We start from the raw sequence: 27,385 nt of genomic DNA, 5'->3' as shown, positions 1-27,385 counted from the left end.
TCAAGTCCTGACAGACAACACTACCGCAATGTGGTATGTCAACAAGCAGGGAGGAGTGGGGTCACATTGTCTCTGCAGAGAGGCTCTGCGTCTCTGATCCTGGGTTCAGGACCATCAGATTTGTCTGATGGCAAATCATCTTGCCGGGATTCTGAGAGTACGTACGGACAGTCTCAGTCGGCAGTTCTCGGCCGACCACGAGTGGAGGCTTCCTTCAGAGGTGGTTCGTCACGTCTTCCGGATGTGGGGTACTCCTCGGGTGGACCTGTTTGCCACTCACAAGAATGCTCACTGCCCGTCATTCTGCAATCTCCAGTATCCAATGCAGGGAGCGTTGTGGGATACGTTTCAGTTGAGTTGGGACTCGCAACTCCTTTACGCATTTCCTCCCATTCCCTTGATTCCTCAGGTTCTGAGGAAGATTCAGCAAGACCGGGCCCAAGCCATATTGATACCCCCGGGTTGGCCAAGAAGGGTGTGGTACACGGATCTTCTCCATCTCTCCTCGTGCCCTCCGCTCCGTCTCCCTCTCAGGGCAGACCTCCTCTCGCAGTCGCTGGGGCAGGTTATACACCCCCACCTCCAGAGCTTACACCTTCATGCCTGGAGATTGAACGGGGCAACCTGAATTCTTTTTCTCTCACACCTGACATGGTGGATGTTATTCTTTCGGCCAGGAGGCATTCCACCAAGTCAATTTATTTTTATAGGTGGTCCAAATTTGTTTCATGGTGTGGACAGAAGTCTATTGACCCCTTAAGGGCCCGTTTATTAGGTGTGGGCGGAAAATCCGTTCCGCTCGCGGATTTTGCGGATTTTCGGGAAATCCGCAATCCGCGAGATTTGCGAATTTCCCGCAAAATCCGCAAATCCGCGAGCAGCGGATTTTGCTCGCGCTGCTCGCACTGTTAGCGTGAGTTCGCGCCCCGCGAATAAGTGCGAAATTGCAGAAATACGATCTTGGCAAAACTGAAAGTAACTACTTACCAGGTTCAAAAGTTCAGGCACATCATTAGTAGCCATTTCCTGTAGGGCTTCCTGAGGGGCCCCTCCAGAGTTCAGTTGCCAGTTGAAACTATTATGTGACCCTGCTCTGAACCTCAGAATAGTTACACATATGCCACAAAGGTCCTGAATTACAGCTAAGGGAGACAAGCAGGAGCCAGGCTGGAAGTTAAAATCCATTAATCAGCCCCTAATTCATTATTGTCAGTTGGGGCAGGGCAGGTGTTGTAACTAATTTTGCAACAATGAAAGCACTTAGCAAGTGCAAAAGATCACTAATCAGGGCGCACTAAGGAAGCAGGTGCCAGCTAAAAAAATATTCTGTGACACATTAATCAGCCCCAAATTAATTCAGGTCACTTGAGGCAGGGAAGGTGTGCTTTGCTTTGCCGAAAATAATGTACACTGGACAACCAGAGGGTGTAGTGATGAAACAGAGGGTGGCATGGGTGGGCCAGAGGGTGGCATGAGTAGTCAGAGAGTGGCAGTGGTGACAGAGAGTGGCAGTGATGAAGAAGAGTGTCCCAAACAGGCTGGACACGTAGAAACAACAAGTTCGCAAAACTTGCGACCCGACAGGTAAGTTCGCAAATTGCGAAATTGTAAAAACCCTCGCGAACTGGCAGAAACACGGGCGAACACAAAAAAAAAAAAAATCCGCAAATTCGCGGGAATTCGCGGATTTTGCGGATTGCGAATCCGCAAATCCGCAAAATTCGCGGATTGCCAATCCGCAAAATCCGCTCATGCTTACCGTTTATCCAACATCCTTCAGTTTGCTCTTTCCTTAGCACAGCAGACCTTTGCAGTAGCTTTGTCGGCATTCCTTTGTATGCCGAATCAGCCGTCTTTGTTTAAATCACCTTTCGTATTATGTTTTATTAAGGGCCTTACCAACAAATTTCCGCCCACTCCATTTATTGTGCCTCAATGGGACTTAAATCTTGTCTTAACCTACTTGATGGGCTCTCCCTTGGAGCCCTTGCACAAGTGTCCCTTGAGACTGTTGCTTTTAAAACGGTCTTCCTTGTTGCTATTAACTTGGCAAGGAGGGTAAGTGAGCTTCAAGCTCTGAGTTAGAAACCCCCGTTCTTGACCATTCATGCTGAAAGAATGGTTCTCCGGACCAGGGCTGCTTTTCTGCCTAAGGTGGTAACTCCCTTCCATCTGGGGCAGTCCATTACCCTTCCTACTTTCTATCCTCCCCCTCACCCTTCCAAGGAGGAGGAGCGGCTTCACGTCTTGGACCCAAAGAGGGCGGTGAGCTTCTACCTTGACAGAACTAAAGACTATTGTGTAGATGACCAGCTCTTAGTGGGTTTTGCTGGCTGCAGAAAAGGCAGAACGGTGCACAAGCGCACAGTTTCCAGATGGATTGTCTTGTGCATCAAAATGTGTTACTCTTTGGCCGGTTAGGAACCTCCAGAAGGTTTAAGAGCTCATTCTACCAGGGCAAAGTGTTCTACATGTGCCTTGTCTAGAGGTGTTCCTGTCGAGGACATTTGTAGAGCGGCAACTTGGTCCTCCCTCCACACGTTCGCGAAGCATTACTGCTTAGATTCCGAGGTGAGGAGGGATGGCCATTTTGAGCATTCTGTCCTTCAGGATTTCTTGGTGTAGAGGAGTGGACACCCTCCTCCAGGAGTGGGGACTGCTGTGGGATTCTATTCACAAGGTGAGGAACCACTGGCAGATGTATCCATCAGAAGAACAAGTTACTTACCTTCAGTAACGCTTTTACTGGTGGATACAGTATCTGCTTGTGGATTCCTCACTGATCCACCTGCCTCCCCGTTGTCCACTCTTCTATACCTACAATCTTTTTATTTTATGATTATTTCTTTCAATGGAATTGTTTAATTGTTCTTGCTTTTTGCATTGATTTCACACTATGTGTGTTGGTTTGAATACTGTGTACTGTGTATACTGTACCTATTTATGTCGATCCGTCCGTGTGCCTCGGGGGCACGGAAAAAAGGGCGAAACTGACGTCATCACGCCGACGAGGCTCTATTATGGATACTGTGACGTCCATGAGGTCGCGAGCGAGGTCGTGCCTTAGTGACGTCGTCTACATCCTCGTCAGCGTGGAGAGCTACAAAAGTTTCCGAATGTTGCTGGCGCAGGGATATTCACAAGGTGAGGAATCCACAGGCAGATACTGTATCCACCAGAAAAAGTGTTACCGAAGGTAAGTAACTTGTTCGTCAGCGCATATAGGACCGAGTACACTTTTAGAAACTCAGGTACATAGACAGAGAACAATATAGCACTAAACAACTAAAAAGCAAAATTTCATTTGATAAACACAGGATGCTAAAGCAAATGTATAAATTGCGTATGGGCTAAATCACCTAAAATAACTATGTACACAGGAAGTATCCGCCTAGAGCAAATATTAACATCTAACCTAAATTAAGCTCCCCATATTGAAAAAGTCCAATTGTCACAAATTCAGCAGACCGCCCATATAGGTAAAATTCATAAAAACACAGGGGCATATTACCAAGTAATAGCGATAATTATCGCTATTGCTTGGTTAGAGACAAAAATTTACCGCTTAGCTGCGGCGATTTTTACCGCAAATAAACCTTGGTATTTCCAAGGTTTAACGCAAATGCGATAAAAATCGCCGCAAAGCATGAATATCGCTGAAACGTCAGCGATATTCATGCATTACAGAGCTAATGCTCTTAGCCATGTTATCCACCTCCCATTGGATAACATGGCTAAGAACTGCTCAGGGCAGGTGTTAGCTTTTGGAGATATTCGCGCTTAGCGCGAATATCTCCAAAAGTTCGTAATAGGAGATATCGATGTTAGCGACTGTTTTCAGTCGCTAACATCTTAGCACGCCCACTTTGCATGTCATTAGTGATAAATATCACTGACATGCAAAGCGGGGCCCAAGATGGTCGCTATTTCCTAACTGGTGTTAGCGACAGCTAGGTAATAGGGAGATAATTTTATCTCTGCTTTCTTGGCTTTTAAAGCCAAAAAAGCGGAGATAAACCCCCTTAATAATATGCCCCACAGTGTCCAGGAAAGTGGCCCCAGCACTGGAAATCTATAACAGCAAAGCATTGGATGGGGGGACTTTTTATGGGGCTCAACTGTGGGGTATTGGAAACACCAATTCTCTCACTCCGATAGAAACCCTCTTTTTAAGACCACTTTTAAATCTTCACAATAGCAGCCCCCTGGCTCCTTTGTTGTTGGATTTGTGCCAAAAACAACTGGAACATAAGTTGGACTACAAGCTGCTAATGTTCTGGCATCAGTTGAGGTCTGTTAAAGAGCTCGCCCCTTATGGAGAGATGACAAGTGATCTCCTGACACGACCCCAGGTAAATTCCATTCCATGGTTTAGGTCCCATAAAAATCTTCTTAGGAGAATTTGGATGGAGGAGTACTGGTTCACTCCTGATAGACTGTCTCTTAGACCAAAGTGCAGGGTTAAAAAGATATACTCGAAAACCATAATGGAGAAGGAGATGGCTAAACCGGTGGGTACACTGACCCAGGGTTTTATGAGCTTTAAAATTTTCCATTTTAAAAGGAAACTATCGATTAAATTGTTCCACCCATGGCACGTAAATTATTTACACCATTTTGATATACAAATCTTCCCACTAAACTGTTTTGTAAAAAGTGGTGTAGCAAGGCTCCCTCTGATGATCAGTGTCCAGCGTGTAAGGCTTTTTCTGAATCCATAGTCCACTTGTTATTCTTTTGTCCTCATTATAGAAGCTTGAGGGTGAAGTGGATTGTTCCGCTGTGTAAACTATTCGGACCTGGCCATTACCCTGAGGTTATGAGAATTTTAGCCACTGACACCCGCAGGGTGGTAGTCTTTGGTTTGGCCAGATTTTTGTACGCACTATGGATCAAACATTTTAAATGTATTGTATGAATTGTCTTTGTATGTCTTTTAAACCATATTCATGAAATTTGTGTCCACTCTTGAACAATGAGCTTTATCCTTACACTTTTTTTGAGTTCTATTCCCACTCAACTGCACCTCTTTATGTATAATACCCAGTGGTGACTACCACTATATAATTATAGTTATGTCAGACATTCTAAACCTCAATCATTTTTTCTTTCTTTAATAACTTTTCTGCAATTTGATAAATCTGCACAAAACTTTTTTTAAAAAACAATTCACTTTGGCTCCTTCATGTCAAGTTTTACACTGATCCATAAAACAGGGGCCGAGAACATTGTGTGAGTCTCCAAAATTGCAATTTCCCATGTACTTTCCCATAGGAAAGTCTACTTTCCTATCCAGAAAGAAATTGCTGTACGCATGTACACAAAATTTGGCAAAAAGTTAGAACTTTAATTAGAAAGTGTGCATTTTGTTATTTGCTGTAAATCTATTTAGCTGTTTTTGAGACATTAGTGTTTAAAGTGGTGTTCTGAGTGGGCTTGAAAGGTGCTATTACTTCTACAAATTCAGAAGGAAGGGGGATAGATTTGCTCTGATTAGCCTATTCAAAGTAGGTGGGTAGACCCTGATTGGGTTGCAACAACATAGAGAATATGCTGTGGAAGCCATTACAGGACTTGGTGAACCGATCTCGTGTTCAGAAATAAAATATCAAAGGCCGCTTAAAGGCACAGGAGGGCACACCCTGACCCACTTATGTCAAAATAAAACATTTAAATTGTTGTGGGTACCATAGTACCAGCAGACATCCTCTATGGTACTCTGGTACGGGCAGCAGTGCTGATTCTGTTATACCAAAATAAATTTTGACCACACCCTGCCACCAACATCCACTGTGTATGCCATAGTCCATGGGCAGTGGGAGTTGGGCACCTGCAATTGGTTGGGTGTAGGGTCAACCCAGCGCTGCACCGCTGCACATGAATAAAGGTAGTGCACCCGGGGAAGTGGGTTGGGGGCTGGGCCTGGCCGAAAGCAAGGCCCTTAGGCCAAACTTACCACTGTGCATGGCTGAAGGCCGTGTGCAGGGACAGGGTTAGGTACAGGTTGCCTGAGAGGATTGTATGTATGCTCAACTTTGAATATGATCAATAAACACATACAATTCACTGAAAAATACCAACGTTTAAAGTGATGTTATAGTCAGGAATGGTAATAAGAACTTACGTGACATTTAAAAATAAAAACTGAAATTCACTGAAAACCAAGGGATAAAGTGACATAACTAGGTCCTAAAATGAGCTAAGTACTCATGTTAAAAAATTGAAAATCCTCAGAAATTTGCCAGTTATAGTTTAGTGAACTGACTACAACTTGCACCCCGTCATGCATTGCATATGACCTCATATATTACATCACTCATGACACGACACGACACGACATTGAAACATGGCCTGTGCTCTGGTCTGATCATAGGCTGATCGGGTTCTATGTGTTAGAGAATGGGCGGTTCGACACCTGCGCCCCCATGGTACCCAGATTGGCCTCGAGAGCGTTGCATAGTGTGACGCCTGCTATGCTTGAGCAGGCGCTCACGGAACATCCCTGCTCTCTCTCGGGGGATCCGGAAAGAGACACGGAGGCCCTGCAGCTATGGCTGACTGAGAGATTAGATGACCTTGCCCCCAAGGTAACCCCCCGGTCCTCGGCGAAACGGCAATCTGCGCCTTGGTTTACAGAGGCGCTACATGTGGCTCGTAGCCAATGTAAGGTCGCTGAGCGGGCCTGGCGCCATCAATATGATGGGGAGGCCAAACTCGCTTATAGGGCGGCGGTGAAGGCCTATCATTGTGATGTTCTTGGTGCCAAGCGGGAATACCTTGCCAGGAGGATCGAGGCATCGGCAAACTCTTGTAAGGAGATCTTCACGATTGTGAAGGAGTTCACGTCTCCTACGTCCTATTCATCTCCGCCGGTATTACCTGATGTGTGGGCGCGTGATCTTGCCACTTTCTTTACTGACAAGATTAAGGCTATTCAGGCCTCCTTCTCGGAAAGCACGGAGGAGGGTTGCTGTGATCTCGGGGTAGGACCTGGGACATCGGCCATGCCTATGGCTATCCTGGAGGACTTTCCACCTGTCTCCAGTGACATGTCCCGGACCTTGTTGGCCAGTCTTAAATCTGGCTCCCCACTGGACCCCTGCCCCGCCAAATTCTTGGCTGGAATGGCGGCAGTGGTGAATCCCCTGGTCAACCCGATCCTCAATGCTTCCTTGAGTGCGGGGAGTGTCCCATGCGCCTGGAAAAGGGCAATGGTGATCCCCCTCCTGAAAAAGCCTGGTCTTGATGCCGAGGCCCTGGCCAATTACAGGCCAATCTCTCTTCTCCCGGCTTTGGCCAAGATCACCGAAAAACATGTTCATGGAGTCTTGTCGAACTTCCTGGAGGCTAACAATCTGCTCCATCCATCCCAATCCGGTTTCCGTCCGAACTTCAGCACGGAAACAGCGTTGGTGGAGGTCTCTGAGATCATCAGGGAGACCTTGGATGGGGGTGGCAAGGCCATGCTAGTCATGTTGGACCTGTCGGCGGCCTTCGACACCGTTCCCCATAAGGCGCTGCTTGCCAGGCTCTATGACATCGGCCTAAGGGGGACGGTGCTCAGATGGTTTACATCTTTCCTGGAGGGCCGCCGCCAGACGGTCTGGGTTTCCCAGAGCTCCGCCGAGATGCCGCCATTGGGTGTTGGGGTTCCACAGGGCTCGGTCTTGAGCCCGACATTATTTAACATCTTTATGTCCCCTCTGGCGGCCGAGGTGGAGGCTTACGGAGCCCAGATCGTGTCCTATGCCGATGACACACAACTCCTCTTCACATGTGAAAAAGATCAGACATTTGACGGGGAGAGAATCCGGGACTGCCTGGACAGGGTCTTCAGCTGGTTTCAGCAAAACTGTCTGAAGGCCAACTCCAGCAAGTCGGAGGTTTTGTTTTTCGGCTGTGCCTTCGATCCCGAGTGGCGGCAGTGGTGGCCGGCCGCCATGTGTCCTCCGGCACAATCATCCTTGGTTGCCAAGAACTTGGGTGTTAAGCTTGACAATAAACTCTCTCTGAAAACGCACATCCTTGGCCTGTCCGGCACCTGTTTCGGCATCCTCAGAATGCTCCGCAAGTTTCTACCCCTTCTGTCTGAGGAGCACAGACGGATTACGGTGCAGGCGCTCATCGGATCCAGGCTAGACTACGCTAACGCCCTTTTCTTAGGCCTCCCGGATTATTTGGTTCAGCGTCTGCAGGTGGCACAGAACTCGGCAGCCCGGGCAATCTTTGGTCTGCATAGACGAGCACGGGCTTCGGTGTTGCTGCAGACGCTCCACTGGCTTCCTATCCGGAAGCGGATTGTCTTTAAATCCTTGACGCTGGTGCACAAGGCTCTGTTTGGCTCAGGCGCCGGATACCTGAAGAAAAGAATAGCTTTCTATCGCCCAGCTCGTTCATTGCGTTCAGAATCCCTGTTCACTGCGGTGGTCCCACGCGTGAGGAAGGCCCGTATTGGGGGGCGTTCTTTTAGCCTTAAGGCCTCCCAGCTGTGGAATGCGCTTCCATTGGCACTCCGCAGCACTCCCAACCTGCTTCAATTCAGGAAGAATTTGAAGACTTGGCTTTTTAATCATTCTGTTTAGGTGGGTTTTCTTTCCGTCTTTTTTTCTCTGGGGTTCTGTCTTATTTGTTATGTTGATTTGACACTGTAAGTTGCCTGTGGAAAGCGCCGGGACACTCTTTTAGAGTAGCCGTGCGCTATAAAAATGCACTGTAACATAATTAACATAACATAAAATAACATAACATAACATATTACATGACTTGATTGATAACATCACTTAATCCTTTTCAAATGATATCATAATGATAGTCCTGTTCACATTCCTACATAAACAAACATATCATTTAAAAAAGGCAGTTGTAAGAAAAGAGCTTATTGTCATATACAGCATTGAGTTATAGTGTGTACACATGTGAGTGCGTAGAGTGGAAATAGCATAAGCAAAGTAGGCAAGTGCGGTTGTGCATGTGAAAAGTAATACGGTGCAAACAAATTTAAATCATTAAAGTTTGGGGTGGAAGTAGTACTCTATGTTAAACAAGGTAAAGGCTGAGCCCGCCTGATGTGGTTGCATAGGCATGTTTTAAAGTAGGTTGTGACTTAAAGACAAGACTTGTTGCTAAAAACCTAAAGGCCAAAGCTTCTGTTGACCACATATTAACCACCTGTAGATATCTGGGCACATGCTCATATTAAATAGTTGTAATACATTGCTATAGATAAATTCTATGTAAAAAAAGACAGGTATAAGGTGTGGGAGTTTATTTCCAGCACTTCTATGTAGATATTGTGGCACCGCAAATTGTTGAACAACGTGGAATGTAGACGTGACTCTCTTAGAGGTGGTTTAACTCTTAATGGGTAGTAAGCATGGCTTTAAGGTTGTATGTAATTGTGTTCTTTTCAGGGATGTGTATTGTGCATTTTACTAAACTAAGGAAGGTCGATCCATAAGGTCTGGCTGAAGGTGTCATATCATTTGCAAATGCATACCTGTTAATGTCTTGACTTAAAATTGCAGATCGTATAAAGTTTTAAGAGAGTGCTCCTAGTAAGGTGAATATGGTATGAACTCTTTTTTGAAGGTTGTTTAAGTTTTCAAGTAGGGGTGACCTCATTAAAGTCCACGGAGGCATTTTGTTTCTTAGATGGGTGAATGCCAGTAAAAAGAGTGTAACATCCATCAATTCTGCGTGTCCAGCAAGGGGTCAAAGTTATGTCCATTTTCAGATGATTGGTGAAAGAAGACTAGAGACAGGTGTAGCTTGTTGAATTCCTTTAAGTCAGCAAATCCTATAAAATCTGTCACAGTGACTGCATGATGTTATTAGTAATGTCATCTATGATGTCATTTGAGATGCCATCAGTGGTGTAATCAATGATACCATTTACCATGTCATGAGTGATTTAATATGTGCAGTCATAAGCAGTGCATGATGAAGGTGCAAGCTATAGTTACTTCACTAAACTATAACTGGCAAATGTCAATGGTGTTTCTGTCTTCAAGCATTATTTCTAATTTCATTTCAACACTATTAGACCTGTCAGTCTTACGGTGGTCTTCCCCAAATGTTTTGCCTTCGCTTCTCCTGCTTTCCTGAAATTTGTTTTTGTTGGATTTAGGACTCTGTGCACTTTACTAATGCTAGCCAGTGCTAAAGTGCTTATGCTCACTTCTTCAAACATTGTACCATTGGCTTAAATCCGATTGCCAAACGTAATTAATGTATAAGTCCCTAGTAAAGTGCTACAAAGTGTACCAAGGGCCTGTAAACTATATGTTACTAGTGGCCCTGAAGCACTTATTGTGCCACCCAATTAAGTAGCTCTTTAAACATGCCTCGGGTCTGCCACTATAGACTGTTGTGCAGTTTTAAACTGCCAATTTGACCTGGAAAGTAAATCTTGTCTCAGGTCTAAACCTCCCTTTTTTAGGTCTCGCCTAGGCAGCGCGCATGCGCTACTCTAGGAGGGCCTTTAGCCATCGGTCTTCACTTTTCAAGCACTGCACTCTTGCTTGTGGTGGCATCCACCTTGCGGGAGCGAGCAGCAGCACGCCGCAAGAATGAGTGCAGTGCTTACAAAGTGAAGACTGATTTCTTTTTAATGTGGTGGACTTCCCTTTGACTCACTGCCTTCTATTTATTTATTTTATTTATTTATGACACTTATAAAGCGCGCTGATACCAAACGGTGTCCTGGCGCTGAATAGTGGTCACTGCCATGAATAGATGGTGAAGACCGCTTCTTGTTTGTTTCCAGTCGTCTTATTTTTCTCCATGGCTCGTGGATATTTTTTCCCTGCGAGATTTGCAGTCCCAAGTTTCGAAGCCTGGATATATTACATACACTAAAAATTGCAACCCTGCCCCTTGGGGATACATTTCAACACAGGCAGCAGTGCTCACATGGCATCCCCAGAAATCCAGCTGAAGATAAACAGCTTCACCTGCTCAGCCCTGTGATTATCTGAACTATATGAGGGAAGGAGACAGAGTATATCCATCTCAGAGCTTCGGCTCATGCAAACCATCTCCGGCCCGCTAGCCCACCCCACACAGCCCGATACATTACCGCTCAAATGGTAAAAATGCAGGCGAGCTGGCCAGAGACCTTACGTCTCTCCAAATGTCCCAATAAATCGGACATGCCACCCATGTCAAAGGACACCTTCTCAACCCGATGTTCTCCAGTTTAGATGGCCTTAAAGGGACTTACCCCATCCCACTTCCCTGGTCGGACCATTTTCTTGTGCCCTTTTCTTGGTCACCACAGGCCATCAGACGTGTTACTCAATCTACCTGGGCCATTGGCCGCTCCTGGAACAAGCTCCCCTGGAGAAATGGCCCCTGGAACTGGAAAGGACTATACCAACCCTGAACCTGTGCCCAATCAAAGCCAATGAGGATTTCATTAGTTGGATAGAAGAGTCACTTGACTCTGTCCTTCCGAAGACCAGAATAAAAAAGACTGTTGGACCTCGCAATTCCCCTTGGTTTTCTCCTGAACTTATCACCTTAAAGCAACACTGCAAGATAATGGAAAGACAGTATTATTATTATTATTATTATGTTTCTTATATAGCGCCAGAATCGACCCCTGAAGGGGTATCTCCGCGCTTGCCTTGGGAACCCGTCCTGGCTTTTCCCTGTGAGATAGCCCCTACAGGGCATCCCCAAGGTGAAAGCCAGGCATCCCGCCGCGGGGGGCCGTTGTGGAGATTAAGCAAGCTTAATGCCCAGAGTTGCAGAGTGGGGAGGAAAGGCTTTCTACCCTCCAAAAAACTGGATTACAGGGCAGCCATCCATGCCTATAAAGCAGAATTAAGAAGAGCCCAGACCTCCTATTTTGAGGCTAGGATTCTATCAGCTGCTAACTCACCAAAAGAAACCTTTACTATTATTAAAAAATTACTCAAAGCCCCCGCCACAAGTATAGCTCCCGACACCTCTGGTCAACGTGGCAAACAACTATCTGAATATTTCACCACTAAGGTTCAGCATATCTTGGAATCTCTGCCATGTAAGGATGACGATGGCAAGTCCACAGACGGATTTCTACTCCGGTCTCCCTGAACTTATTCTTGTAGTCTTTCCTCCTCTGTCACAGGAAACTCTTCTTACCTTGTTGTCCTCAGTAAAGAGGGGCTCCCCTACTGCTCCGACGCCTCTTAGCATTCTGAAACAGGTCACCTCAATTATAGCCCCCAACATGACAAATCTGATCAATACCTCACTAGCCACTGGGATAGTTCCCACCAACTGGAAAGGGGCTATGGTAAAAGCCCTACTTAAAAAACCCAATCTTGACCTGACAGATCTGGGCAACTACCGCCCCATATCCCTTTTGCCTGGAATAGGCAAGGTAGCAGAGAAACACGTTAACCAGACCCTCTCCAGATTCCTTGAAACTCACAACCTGCTCCACGCCTCCCAAACAGGGTTGTGACTGCGTCAGAGTACTAAAACAGTGCTGCTAGCAGTAGTTGAGGAAAACAGGAAGATTCTCGACTCAGGAGGGTCGGCAGTCATACTGCTCCTGGACCTGAGTGCCGCATTTGATACGGTGATTTATACGATTCTGATCCGGCGTCTCAGGAGCATAGGAGTAAATGGCACGGTGCTGCAATGGCTGTCTTCTTTCCTGGATGGCAGAACCTTTCAGGTATTCGAGGAGAATATTACATCTAATCCCTCCTCCCTGCTGAGTGGAGTGCCACAGGGCTCTTCACTCAGCCCTACCCTTTTTAATGTTCTTATGGCCCCTTTGGCAGCCATTGCAGCCCCCTTTTGTATCAGGATGATCACCTACACCGATGACACGCAACTGGTGGTTGGGCTAAACCAGGCAGACCAAAAAAAAGATGCCCTCTACTCCTGTTTAAAGGATATTTCAAACTGGATAGATGTGTCCCAGCTCAAGCTCAATGGTGGTAAAACCGAGATTATGATACTGGGCAACCACCTCAGTTTCAACCCCAGCTCCATGTGGCCTTCTAGGATGGGTCCTGCCCCAGTCCCAAAGTCAGAAATTAAGAGCCAGGGTGTATGGTTGGACCAGGAGCTGAGCTTTAGGACGCAGGCCAGTAAGAAGGCAGCCCTCTGCTATGGCTTACTCAGAATGGCCCCTAAAAAGTTCTGCCCCATCCTTCCCCCCAAGCAAAAAAGTACTGGTCCAATCTCTCATACTCTCTAGATTGGACTATGCGAATGTGCTGTATTTGGGCGCCCCCACTTCAGTAGTCGCTAAACTCCAGTCGGTTAAAAACAGCGCCGCCCGACTTCTCACTGGAACCGCCAACAGACAATCCGCAAAACCTGCTTTACGCCCCCTTAACTGGCTGCCAGTGAAGGAACGTATCAAATTCAAGGCCTTATGCCTGGCACATAAATCAATGCAGGGGACCGGTCTACCCATTAATTTATACATGATACGCCCTTATAAAGCAAATAGTAAACTCCGGTCAGACGACCTGTATTTAGCGGAGATCCCTAGGATCAAGAGGTCCAGAAGCGGCAGGTAGTTGTTTTCCTATAACACCTCTAAGCTCTGGAACGCTCTATCTCTACATCTTCGCAAAGTCCCCAATCATCTGGCCTTTCGCAAGCAATTGAAGAACGCTCTGTTTCCCTAGTATTCTGTCCCCTCCGTGTCAGTTCTTAGCGCTAGGACGCTTCCGGGTAGCCATGCGCTCTACAAATGTCTATCAATTCAATTCAATTCAATTCAATTGGCTGATGGTCCTTTCGTCTGTCATACTTTAGCTACTCTTGCACCTGTCCTAGCTAACAGAGTGAGTCTGCAGTTTTTGACTGCATAAATTAAGTGCCTTCCACACCCTAAGTAAGTCATTGCTGTCAACATATGTTATTTGAGGAGATTTTCATAAACGTTCATCATATATACGGATATTGTGTGCGAGTGTACACCAGATATTACCCGTTTTTGTAACACCCCCCAACAATAATAAAAGCAACCTTTATAATTTTACTAACAATAATGATGATGAATAATTTCACATATATTGGTATATTAAAACCAACTACTATCATAACTGTAAAAATTAAGAATTTTGGGGTGTTTTCTTTTTTTTTTAACTTAGGTGGCGACCAGTGTCTACATGAACTGGTTCCCATAAATGTACGTAATCTACTTACCTGTAGTGATTGGTCTTGGAATGTATTTTGCAAGCATACAATGTACTGGGCTTTTTGATGTTTTGCTCTATGTTTTTGAGTCTCCAATAAGAATATGGACAGTCCATTTGTCAATTCTGACAAGCACATGCTGCCCTCTGCTATCATGGCTCTTGGATCAGCCTAGAATATGAACATGTAGCGTGCCTTCAAGAACCATGCTAAGCACACAGCATCAATGATCGCTAGCAGCAGCAGCCACCACTTCATCTATGTAATGCATTTATGTAGTATGAGGCACTTAAATCAATATGATGTGAATGCATCTGGAGAGGCACGTATGCACCGACATGTTTTCTACATTGGATAATCTGAAAGCATATGGCAATACACAGAACTGTTTATGAACCCTGCAAATCAAACAGCAGCACAAAAACACATCAGTAAGTGATGGAAATTTGGGAATATGGCACATACCATACGTAGTTTACGGCTGTGATTTGCATGTAACTCAAAGTAGAACAGCAGGCTAATAATTCTAAAGAACTGAAGGTTGACTCTGGTTTCTGAAAGCCATGCAGGGAGTGTGGACTCAACTAACTAACAAAGGATTCGTTCGATAGTTAATTTAGCAAGGCAGATAGAAAGGCTGGTATTGTCTACAAGATGACAGTCATTTTGAGGTTAGACAAAATTTTTGTTGTTTTTTTTGTTAATTTTGATGATATCTAAATAGGGAATATGATATTACTTTTAAAATTAAATGATTAAAATCAGTAAACACCGTGAGAGCTGCTTTAGGGTGTTTTAGCCATGTCCTGGTAGGGATATCATTGGGCTGCTTTATTACATTTAATAAGTGCTAACTGTTGATTGGGAGCAAGTAGAAATGTCCTGTTTGAGCTCAAATTAATTGTAGTTTTAAATCTTCTTTAAAAGTTAAAAGTTGGGGTGTGAAAAGACATGAGAGATGGCGATTGCACTGCTTCCATGAACTGTAACACCATTGTGGTGAACAAATAATAATGTTGTGGTGAGCAAGTTTTGGGAACAGATTTAAGCGTCCCTGGTAACGACTTTTACCCTTTTAACCATAAAAAAGTAAGACATACAATTTGCAGTTTTCATTTCCAGAACTCTTTGACAACACATTGATGGTCCTGAAGATGTACAACAGATTGAGCAAGTTACAAAAGTCATAATAAACTGAGTCTGAATGTAAACTAAATCTTGGTATAGTAACAGCAGAATACAGATGCCACCAATGTTTTGAAAATATGATAACTGATAAAACAAGCATTAGCAAAGTCAGTTGGTGTGGCTTTACCTTACAAATGCATGTGAGCACAAGCATTCACAAAATCCGCTTACATGCTTTATAACATTAAAGCCTGCCCTGTTGGCTTTGCTATTACTAATCGGAAGAGTAATTAAGATTGCTTTCTCTACAGAATGCATATATGAAATGAATGTAACAAACAGTGTAATGATTGTACTTTTCAGGTGTATAATAGTCCCCTATGCTTTCTGATGGAAGAATAGCTGGGAATCAACCAATTAGCAGATAGCATAAGGTGAGAGGACGCTATTGGAGAATTTGTAACAATACCTCTTGCAGACCGCTGGGCTGACAAACTAGAGTTAAAAATGAGATTCCATTTTGAAAACAAATGCATAAACAAACATTATCCGAGGAAAGTCTGTTGCATCCCCAATGAAGGGATGTGTAACTTGCCACATCTATTATAGACCTGTTGTATGTTAAAAACTGCTTGTGGGGAAAATCGACCTGGACTGTCACTAAGAGATTAAGCCCCAGTCAAAACTCTTATTCACAGTAGATAAATTAAGAATATTGACTGTCCCCTTTCTGATTGTGGAAGTATATTAGGAATATTTTTATAACAATGATACTTAAATAAGATGTACAAAATTAAAGAGTTAAAATTGGTAAAATACATGATTGGATTGTGTTAAAAATGATGGCTCTACACAAGGATATTAGGAGACGTGCATCATAGCAATCAATACATTAATTAAAATTGTACTTCTACTCACACACTGCTTCATTTTGATCAAGCTCTTATTGATTGTCTCGGAATTGTACAACTTTATTATTTAGGAAACATTATAGTAATTATTAAATATTAAAAGATAAGCATGTTATTGCAAATGGAAGTCACAGAAATAGATTTCTTATGTATTGTAAATTGTATTACAAATTGAAATCCTGCCTCGAAAATAATAAAAATATTTATCATAAAAAAATAATAAATAAAAAAAGTAAACGTTGGGTTTTAGTTTACAATTTTGAAAATACCACTTATACAATGTCAGTATTTTCATGCCCTAAACTGTCTTAGGTCTTCTAGTGGTTTCCAGTTGCCTGGGCCTGTTATTAGCTCCCTCATCAGGAATACGCATTAGACCCAGACAGTGATCCTGTGTGCAGCTTGGAGAGAGCCAACCTGTTAGAATCTGTTAGAATCAGAGGGACAGAGCTGTTCCCTTCCCCACTTACATTACAAAGGATTGCTTCAGGACACTCAAAAAGAATTTAATACTAGGCTCTTGTCACCCCAGACATCTTAAGACCTGGACAGGGAGGAAGGAAATTCCAGAACCATTGAGGGTGGACTCCAGAAGTTTCTTCCACTTTAAAGCTGGCACAGGTATAAAAAGGGGACCCTCAGACCTACACTTCACTACACCTGTTGACCTGTGGCAGACTACAGAAGGACTAACTTGTAACCCAGAGGACTGCCCTGCTGCTTGAGGCCTGCTTAGTTTCTCAGAGGACTGTCCTGCTACTACCAGGCGACTGCCTTCCTGCTTCAGACCTGCCTTGTTCTTTAATGGACTGCCCTGCTGCTATCAGAGGACTGCCGTGCTGCTTGAGGCCTGCCTTGTTCATCACGTGATTGCTGTGCTGCTTGAGGCCTGCCTTGATTCTTCCCTGTGCTGTAACCAGAGGTCTGACCTGCTCCTTGAGGCCTGTCTTGTTCTTCAGAGGACTGCCCTGCTGCTGGGGGCCTGCCTTGTTGCTTAAAGGAGAGAGGGCCAGATCCTTGAACCCAGGACTACCAGAGGGAGTCCAAGGGTCAGTTAGCTGACCTCCTATTCTGAGCTACAGAGACAAAACAAGCTCCAGAGGCCTCTCTTCAACTGCCCAGCTGACCTGATGCAACTGGACATGTCTGGACCTGCAGCGAGACCTGCTTGAGCCCTGCTGGCCTCTGCTGGAGTGAGTTCCAGATCCTCAAGGGGGGCCTCCCAAGTCCTGGACCCTTTGCATCAACTGAGCTCCTGTGAAATGCTGAAGTTCTGAACCCTGCACGTGGGACATTGTGAAGGTAACTTTTTCAGTGGAACTGGTCTGATCCCCTGCAGTTGGCCTGAACTCCATCATAATCGACCTGAACTGGTGACGTTGTCCCTTTCTAGCACGACCAGAGCTCCACAGTTAGTGCTCTCTGCTTCTTGGCGCCATTTTCTGCTTAAACCTTTACAATTCCATATCTCCGGTTCCACTTATTACATTTGATGCCATTGTGGTCTTATTTTATTTATTACATTTGGGATTATCTGTTGTGATGTATTTTCACTATATTACTGTTTGTGTGCGGCATAAATACCCAACACAGTGCCTCTAAGTTAAGCCTGACTGCTTTACTGCCAAGCTAACAGAGGGTTAAGCACTGGTTAGTGTAGTGACTTCTGTGGTTCACCTTGACAAGGATTGCGGCTGTTGCTTGAGATGAGTTTTCATCGTCCTCAATCAAAAACCCAATTTCTCACAAACACCTAAGTAGATGTGGACGTATAATATTATTTTTTTACGAAGTGTACTAATAAACACACACTTACAGTGCAGAGATATTATCGCCACAACAGATTGTAACTGGCTTGAAAAAAACATTGATTAATGGCTTACAGATTCCATGCTAGAATCACTGCCCTCCCCCTCCCCCACCCCTTCTTGGAATCCATAAAGATACCTATTGTTTCCTTCAACTGGCAGGTGCACTAGCTGCAGAGAATAGACAGAACCTGGCAGATGGAAATGTTTGTCAGCAAAGAATTCACCACTGACGATTGAGCGATATCAGGGCGCCATCTACTGGAGCCATAAAGTTCTGTTCTAAATAGTTCAAACTAAACAATAGCGTCTTTATTTAGTATAGTACTTCATCAGGCCTGGCGAACATTTATGTACAAACTCGGTTGCAAGGAGCCCACAAGGCGAATGTTCTACCGTTGTGAACGCAGAAGGTTTCATTTTTTTATTTTTTTATTAACATGATGATTGGTCAAAATATGCTGTTCACTGTATTGAAAAAACATCCATTTAAATATTCATTTGTTTAGAAGACCTGCCCCTGTAGGAGTGATTAGTCAATAATGTAAAGCCGTTATATTTTTAATTCTCGAAACGCGCTGAAAATAGTATTGACTTCGTATCAGTTCTAGCCAAGGATTGTCGAAGTCCCAGGTAAAATGACTTTTGGCAAAGACAATCCATCTTACTACCAACAAGGTCATTTTCGAGGCCTTTTGCTGCAAGCTGTATCCTTATGTGGCGCTCTGCAGTTGATGCGATGTAAGAAAGCTGAAGAAAGCTGTCTGTAGTGAACTTAATATATATTTATAAACACATTTAACAAGCATTTGCAGTGCAATAGGTCTCGCATTTACGCGAGTTTAAGTTATTGGCATTGTAAAGGATAATGCGTTTTATTTATGTTTTAAAAAACAAAACATAAATAAGAGGCATTGTCATTTACAATGCCAATAGCTCAAACTCCCGTGAATGCGAGACCTATTGCATGGTAAAAGCTTGTTTTTGATAAGTGGTTGACGGGCGACAGACAGGACCCACTGTACAGAGAGTCTGCATATGGCCATTAATGTCTATTACTGCTGTATGGTACTATCGTTTATCCTCTCCCCCAGCAGACACTGCTTTCCATTTGTAACAGTTTTTTTTTGTAAAGGAAGAAACTCCCCCCCCCCAAACTCCCCCCAAACTATTGTACTCCAGAGTCCTTACTATATATTTTCCCTTGGCTTACCATAGCGCCCTCTCACTTGGAATTTTTTTTACCAAGGATGCGACCTGATCTATGTTCTTGCTGTCAATATTTTACATAAAAATATACAAAAAAATAAATAAATCGCTCAGTATTTTTGCCTGTAAAGTTTAGGACACGACTATAGTCTCGAACAGGGACCCGCTTCAAGGCCCGTTTTAAATTCTTCCGGGTCTGAGACCCAGACGGACTCAGCCCACTTAAAGCCCTGACGATTGATATTAGGTAGGTTCAGACACCTTTAGGTATAAACTGTGAAAATAAACTTGGGATTCTATGACCGAACAATGTCTAGTGATGAATATGTAATATCAAGTTTTACAATTTCGCTATGAGATATAATTTTTACATGTACATTTATGTGTGGGGACATTTTTATTATTAGATGGATTTTCATGTAACATTTGTGTTGTGCTGAATCACTTATATATATATATATATATATATATATATATGTATATATATATATATATATATATATATATATATATATATATATATATATATATGTGTGTATATATATATATATATTATATATATATTTTTTTCGAACATTTATTTGTAGGTTGAGCCAAATGCACTGTATACATAACTTCATTAAAACTAATTAGAAAGGTACATTGTATTTTATTGCATTAGTACTTATTTCGTTATTTAGAAAGTAACAAACTCTTTGCAAGGCCTACAGCGTTCATTAGACTTCGAAACATTGCAGAAAGAAGTATTAGATACATTTAGGAAGTAAAGTTTATTGCGTGGTTAATGTTTTCACAAACCAGCACAAAACAAATGTTACAAGAAAATCCATATAATAAAAAAAATATTTATATTATTTTTATTTATTTAAAGGTTGAACCAAATGCACTGTATCCATAACACACATATAAATACACACACACCTGTACACAGTCTCTCACATAGATTCACACCTGTACACAGACATCTGTAAACACACACACACATGAACACGCATGCATGTGCACAGGACTCATCATGTGCCCGATGCCAATCGCAGGGCTGCATAACTTTGTCATGGGAGACAGATAATAATTGTGCAACGAAGACATCACTTTGGGCCAAGCAGAGGGCAGGGAAGCGCTTCACAAACGGCAATGCAATGATGTTTACACACGGTCGGTGCTTCACCAGCGTGCAGACATTGTATTCTATACTGTGCTCTAACCACGGGAGCAGCAACAAAGGGAGCAGCGACAGGGGCCCGCGGGAGCAGCGAAAGGAGCACGGAGCCAAGGAGGGGGCCCCAACGAGTGGCATTCACTGACGGGTGGCACCGTCCCCTCTTCTCCCTACCAGAGAGGCCCAGAGGCGGATGGGTACAGAGACCACCGCTCAACTCACCCCTTCAACAGACACTTTATTTGTACCCAGTGGCAGAAAGAGGTGGGTGCCCAAGGGGTCAGAGGCACGTAGGGGCATACGGGGGCAGGGTCATACGGGTCAGTGGCACCAGGGGGCAGGGTCATACGGAGTCGGGGGCACATGGGGGTAGGGGCACACGGGGTCAGAAGCACACTGAGGCAGGAGCACATGGGGGGAGGAACACTCACCTTATGTAGAGATGAGAACTTGAGCCAGAAACTCATCTTGGACATAGTGGGAGACCCCGCACCCTGGCACCTTGGCACGATGACCCGAGCACGGCGGGGAAGCACTACTGCTAAGCTGGAAAGGATCCTTCACCATGGCAGCAATCCACTCCATGAGCACGAGAAGCAGGTCAGGTCCCAAGGACAGGGCCACGATCAGGGCCCCCGACGCATAGCCACGTGCCGCGAATACATGACAAATGCGAGCATGAAGAGCAGGGCAGCCTCGCACAGGAGAGGGCAGGGACCCCAATGGAGAGGCCCAGGGGCGCAGATGTCAAGCAGGGTCAGAGCCCACGCAAGACACACCCAGAGACACAGGGGCAGAGCACCGGGCAGGCAGGGGATCAGCTTGTTCTCTGCACTGCCCCGACCCAGCGCTGCCTGCACCCGGACAGCACTCACCCCGGACAGCCTGTCTGAGAGGGACCCAGCACAGTCTGTCCCCCATCCGACAGTGAGCCTGCACTCCCTTTGATCGCTGACTGACTGGGCCCCAGCGCTCCCTGGACCCAGCACAGCCCGGCAGAGCGCGTGCATATATTTTACCAGAGCGCGTGCATATGTTTTGTCCTGCGTGCGGAGAGATGGAGCAGAGCGTGTGCATATGTTTTGTCCTGTGTGCGGAGAGAGGGAGCAGAGTGCGTGCATATGTTTTGTCCTGCATCCGGTGAGAGTGAGCAGAGCAAGTGCATATGTTTTAGCAGAGCGCGTGCATATGTTTTGTCCTGCATGCGGGGAGCGGGAACAGAGCGCATGCATATGTTTTGTCTGCCATTGGAGAGAGGGAGCAGAGTGCGTGCATATGTTTTAGCAGAGCGCATGTATATGTTTTGTCCTGCGTGTGGAGAGAGGGAGCAGTACATGTGCATATGTTTTTTCCTGCATGCGGAGAGAGGAAGAAACCGAGCAGAGCCAATCACGTGCACATCTTGTTTAAGCGGTACGCGCTCATCTGCTTGGCTTCAGCTAAGCTGTTAGACAGACGTACACATGCACATGTCCTGTCTTGAAAGCGTGCACCTTTCCAGTCCCCCTTCGCCCACCAAACCGGCGGCTATAGGTCTCACCAAGGCGACAGAGCATGCGCTGCATCACTAGGCGAGACCTAAAAACTGGGTTTTGGTTTTGGCTTAATTGTATAAAACCGTTGAAATGTGCCAGTTATGGTACACGGTACACACAACACATGTCATAATTAATGTGGCTCACCATGTTTTTCTCTTCTGTAAAGTACCTTATGTTTTTCAAGTGTGAATGCCATAGCGGGTGGGGCAAGTTATGTCCTGTGTTGTTTGCATTGCTAACAATTACTGAAAAAATCCATATTTCACCAGAATCATGACATATTTTTCATATCTCACTGTTGTGGTTGAAATATAACGTATATTCACTTCAAACGTAAAGTATATTTAGAAGCCACTGAAATGTACGGTTAACTGTCAAGGCATGCACTACTGCTGCGCAAATCATAACACCAAATGTAATCCTCATGGCCTCACCCTTGGTGTGATTTATGCAAATACAAATGTAGTAAATAATCTTACAGATGAGATTACATATCATTGTACCTATATAACACTATGAGAGACGAATAAGAATATAGTATTTAGTGGTTTGAGTATGTAATGTGTTGTAATTTGATTATGTAGTGCTTTTAGGTGTTGTTATTTTATTACTATAGATACCGTGGTGTCACAAACGTTGCCATTCATGTGTGCGTTATGTTTGCATGGCATGGAGAGGTGCAGGCTGGGAGAGATGTGGACACGGAGAGGGACACGTAGAGAGAGGTGTGAAGCGATAGAGGTGCCAGGAGAAAAAAGCACAGGCAGGGGAAGTGTATTTAAAGGTGCTGTCTGAGAGATATACAGGCAGGGGAAGTGGAGCTAAAGGTGCTGTCTGTGAGAAGTACAGGCAGGGGAAGTGGAGCTAAAGGTGCTGTCTGTGAGAAGTACAGGCAGGGGAAGTGGAGGTAAATGTACTGTCCGTGAGAAGTACAGGCAGGGGAAGTGGAGTTAAAGGTACTGTCTGAGAGATGTGCAGGCAGGGGAAGTGGAGTTAAAGGTACTGTCTGTGAGAAGTTCACTGGTGTTCAACTGTGGACCAGATAGCGAGGCCGATAAACATCGATCTGTACTGGTATGCTGGAGATTTACAACTGGATGGAAAAAAACTATCTTCAGCTCAACCCTTGCAAGACAGAAGTTATGCTTCTGGGCAAGGCAGGAGAGTCATGGTCCTCGGACTGGTGGCCGACGAAACTCGGTGCCCCTCCTGTGCTGGCACAGAGTGCTAACAATCTGGGCATCAAACTGAATCAGACCCTCTCAATGCAAGATCATATATCCTCAATAGCCAGGGCTTGTTATTTTAGGCTAAAGCTGTTGCGAAAAATCCCAAGCGACGATCACAGGCTAGATTATGACAACGCCCTGCTAGCCGAGGTCGGAGTATCCCACTTGAGAAAGTTGCAGGTTATACAGAACACTGCTGCCAGACTGGTTCTGAATCAATCAGCTGGCACCCCGTCACTGCCTTTGTTAAAATCCCTCCACTGGCTCCCGGTCAAACAGCGGTCCTTTTTTTAAGGTCTGCTGTTTGACATTCTTCGCCCTTCAGGGCTTAGGTCCTGTATATCTACATAGGAAAGTGGTAAGATACAGACCCACCCAGGCGCTGAGGTCTCTCTTGATGCGATTACTCCAAGTGCCACGCATCAAGCGCAGCAGGTCGGGGCTAGGCCTTCTCTTACCTAGCCCCTACATATTGGAATAGTCTCTCAGTGGCCCTGTGTGCAATCTCCTCTTATTATGCCTTTAGGAAACACCTCAAAGCATATTTGTATTAGTGGCCCTGACTTCTGTCCTGCTATCTCGTTCTCTAGTTGTGACTGAGCAAAGCGCTGAGATGCCCCCCGGTGATTCGTGCGCGATATAAGTTCACAACATAACATAACATAACAAGTACAGGCAGGGGAAATGGAGTTAAAGGTACTGTCAAAGCCGGACTGGGAACCAAAAGCAGCCCTGGCAAAGTGCTCGGCCGGCCCCCTCCCTTGCAAAATCACAAAGGTATGTAATAGAGTACTGAAGGTGTGCTCAGAAGTGTCTTTGTGCATCGGTACTGAGTCATAAATAAAGCAAATTAATAAAGCTAGCCGAGCCAGAGCCGAACCGGGGGTCTGGCTTTGCTCTAAGAGTCTGTGCATGAGTCAAGTCAAGCCATGAAATCTGATAACAGTGATAGCTTTTAAACATGAACCTATAAACAATATTCATTCGCCCCACCAACAACAATGCCATTAGCAGACTAAGGCAGTGGTCATGTAAATCCTAAATGTGGCCTAGATTCCCATTGTAGATGGACCATCATTATAGTTAATTAAATCCATTTATTAAATCATTATATCGTTATCATTTTTTATAGGTTATTAAATCAAGCATAAGCGGTGCTCGTACAGAGCACATTCTGAACTCAAGTATTTAAATGTGCTGTCATAGGTGATAATAAAGAAAACAGAGGCTTTGTGAAATGAATTGTTTGCCTAAGATCACACAATTTGACTAGAGGGGAAGCCTCTATTAATTCCAGGTTATCCATGTAAACATTTTCAGATTCAGCCACCACAGGTATATCTCTGTCTCTGTCCTTTTTTCATCAACGGTCACAGTTGTATCTTTTATTCTTGGTGCACAATGAGAAAATCCAACATAGACATAGCAGACCCCACTCAGGGCCCCCAGACACATCAACAAACCTAGGAAAGCATTCATGTGGGGGGCGTCACACTTCAAACACACACCCCGCCATGTAACTATACCCCTGCATATATGAAAGACACCACATACTAATTTGCAAAGATCATTAAATAGTTGGGGCTTGCACACATCTCTCCCCCTCTCGCAGAAGACAAAATGCCACAATTGTTTACCAAAGTGGCCCTCTATTTAGTGTCAGGGACCCCCAGCCATTTTAATTGTTCTATTATCGAAACAAAGAGACATCTGAACGTATTGCTCTTCTAAATATTGTATTTAACAGCCATTTGAGACTGTCCCGTTTTATTATGTTAAATACAAACACTCATGGTAAGAATTCAGCCAATCCACTCTTGATTCCATCGGGTAAAATGTCGATCTTATACAAGTTTTTTGCTGCTGAGCTTATCGTGAATGTAAGAAGTTCTAGGTAATAAGGGTGCTTGATATTATATGGTGTTTCATGCTGCATTTTGTGTTTTTTCAATAGGCTGTAAATAGATGTTGCTACTATTTCCCAGTTAAATAGTATTTCAATATGGACCTCAGAAGGATGAAAGGCAATATCGGCTTTGTCAGGATTTCAACTTGTGTCGTGTGGGTCACAACAACATAATCCCCGCAGCTTCGGGGTTTGGAGTTTTTCATGCAATAATTGACGAGTAGAATATAAGTACAAAAGGCCAACTCTTCATTTATTTTATTTTTTTACTTTTTGTGGGTTCTTTTTCTATTTTTACATTTTACATTAACGTTTTAAGATGAAACTTTGATGTTGACGCTTCATCCTAGGTGGAGGCACGTGCCATATTGGTGCTAGCAGGGGGTGACCTTGCCATTTCATGCTGGTGACTAACGGAGACTAGGGACATCTTAAGAATTTTGGGGGCACAGGACCAAATGTATTTCGGGGGCCCTGGTTGGGAACAGCTTTGAATGTATGCAGCGGCGGCCTCTTCATTAGGGCGGGGGAGTGCCGCCCCGCTGACAGCTGCAAATAAAACGATAATAGAACGGGTTTCTAACCCATTTTATTATAGTTTTATTTTAATCCCCCTGGAGCCACCACCAGGACTCTGACAAGTCTTGGGGGCGGGTCAAGGGGATGACACTGTGGTGGGGTGGGGGAATGCTCGTGCACTCCCTGGTCCCTTCACTGCGCATGAAGTGTTTGGCCCGCCGTTTCAGGCTGCCAAACACCTCATGCTCAGTAAATCTTTCTTCAGCCCCAGCTGCGTTGCTAGAGCTGGAGAAAGCAGGCACAGGCTCCCAGTCTGCCTGGTAGCGCAAAGTTGTAGCGCTCAAGCCAATCCTGACGCTGCTTTCCTGCAGCGTCATGATTGGCCGCAGGGCAGTCTGGGAGCCTGTCCCAGAAGCAGGAAAAGCGGGATGGAGCGGACAGCGGAGGCGGGGGTGATCAGCAGTGCTTAATTTGTGCCGGTGCTTAGCACAAGGCCGGGTCTACAAACATTGCTGCAAATCATTGATTTTTATTTTTGATATTATTATTTACCTCACTACTGGACTGGTTTAAGTTGAACAACACTCAGTACTGTGGAGGAGAATTTGGCAGTGGCCCTCTATTCCATTGGCTAGCTCCATAATTGGAGGCTAGCCATTGGAACAGAGATCTGTCCGTCAAGGCCGGACCAGATTCGGGGGCGTTCCCGCGATTTTTTCCCGCTCCACCCTTTTTGCATCGTCATCGGGCGGTGGGCGGGGTTTATTTATTTTTTTTGTCCACGTTTGTTTTGGCCATTCTGCGGCTGGAGGAAGTCCAGGTGAGTGCTGGTTTTATCAAGGCTTTCCTTACTGGACACGAGAACTACGAATCGGAGTCCAGGTGAGTGCTTTGTTTTTTTCTTGTTTCTTGTTCTTGCCTTATGTCTTCCCGCCCCTCTCCCGCTCTCCGTGCCTGTTCGTGTGTCTGTTCCCGCTCCCCCCCCACCCGATTGCTCGCAATGAAGCGTGCACCACTAAACCCCAGCACAGCGAGGCACAAACCAGCCCGAGGGAGGGGGCGGGGCTCTCAAAAGCTCCAGGCAGCGGCGCCTCGGTTAGGAGAGGAACGCAGAGCTGCACCAAGCGTGGAGAAAAGGTACACCATGTCCACCGCCCGGTCCCCCGCGTGGATCATGGCCACACCAGGTACCCAAGATGGCCGAAGAGCGCCTGACTATCGAGCGCAAAATGGCGCTAACCGACCCAGCGCTAACGGGCTCAAGATCATGCCCACCCAGCACAGCTAGCCGTCCGGCCGGCCATGCCAGGTAAGAGCGCTACTCCCTCCCTTCCCCCGTTTAACCACGACCGAGGAGGACCATATCCCATCCCCCAACCCTGAGTCGGGTAGGGGGTGGGAATTCAAGAGGGGGGTGCATGCTACGCCTGCCCCTTGGTAAACGCTGAATTAGCCGCAAAATAGATTCGCCCTTCTTCGGCCAATGTTCGAGCCTCAGGGTGTACCAACATTACGGTAAAGAGTGTCTGGAACATTCTAACAGGAAGTGGACACAGCACTTTCACCTCAACCATTAGGGAAGTTCACTGCGCTGTGACTACTTCCGCTGCCATGCAGATGAGGAGCGACCACGGACCATTTCCGTCAAATCGTCCAGAGCCCCATAAAAGCGGGGTTACCATGTGCGGAACTCTCGTCCCAGGGGTGGTTATGAGAAGGGGTAAAATCCGGCCCAGTTCGCCCCTTCACTAGCCACGGTGGTGGGGTCGGTTTGGCCCACCCCTCACTGTAGCAGTCCCGTGAGCTTTCTGAGCAGCAGCGTGTCTG

General features: G+C 45.2%; 1 protein-coding gene across 3 annotated transcripts in view; it reads left to right on the top strand.

Annotated features, from left to right (window-relative positions):
* BICD1 (BICD cargo adaptor 1) overlaps nucleotides 1-27,385 on the top strand; it is an 808,512-nt gene that overhangs the window by 676,638 nt on the left and 104,489 nt on the right. The window contains exon 8 of one of the 3 annotated variants that reach the window (XM_086952777.1): nucleotides 20,625-20,630. The exons of the other annotated variants lie outside the window; for them this stretch is intronic. Coding sequence (XP_086808903.1) covers nucleotides 20,625-20,630 — 6 coding nt within the window. The remainder of the gene's footprint in view (nucleotides 1-20,624; nucleotides 20,631-27,385) is intronic. 3 annotated transcript variants of the gene reach the window in all.

Source organism: Lissotriton vulgaris, chromosome 1_2 (genome assembly GCF_964263255.1).
Source record: "Lissotriton vulgaris chromosome 1_2, aLisVul1.2, whole genome shotgun sequence".
NCBI lineage: Eukaryota > Metazoa > Chordata > Amphibia > Caudata > Salamandridae > Lissotriton > Lissotriton vulgaris.
The sequence above is the reverse complement of the archived record's forward strand: the minus strand, read 5'-3'. Positions and strand labels throughout refer to the sequence as shown.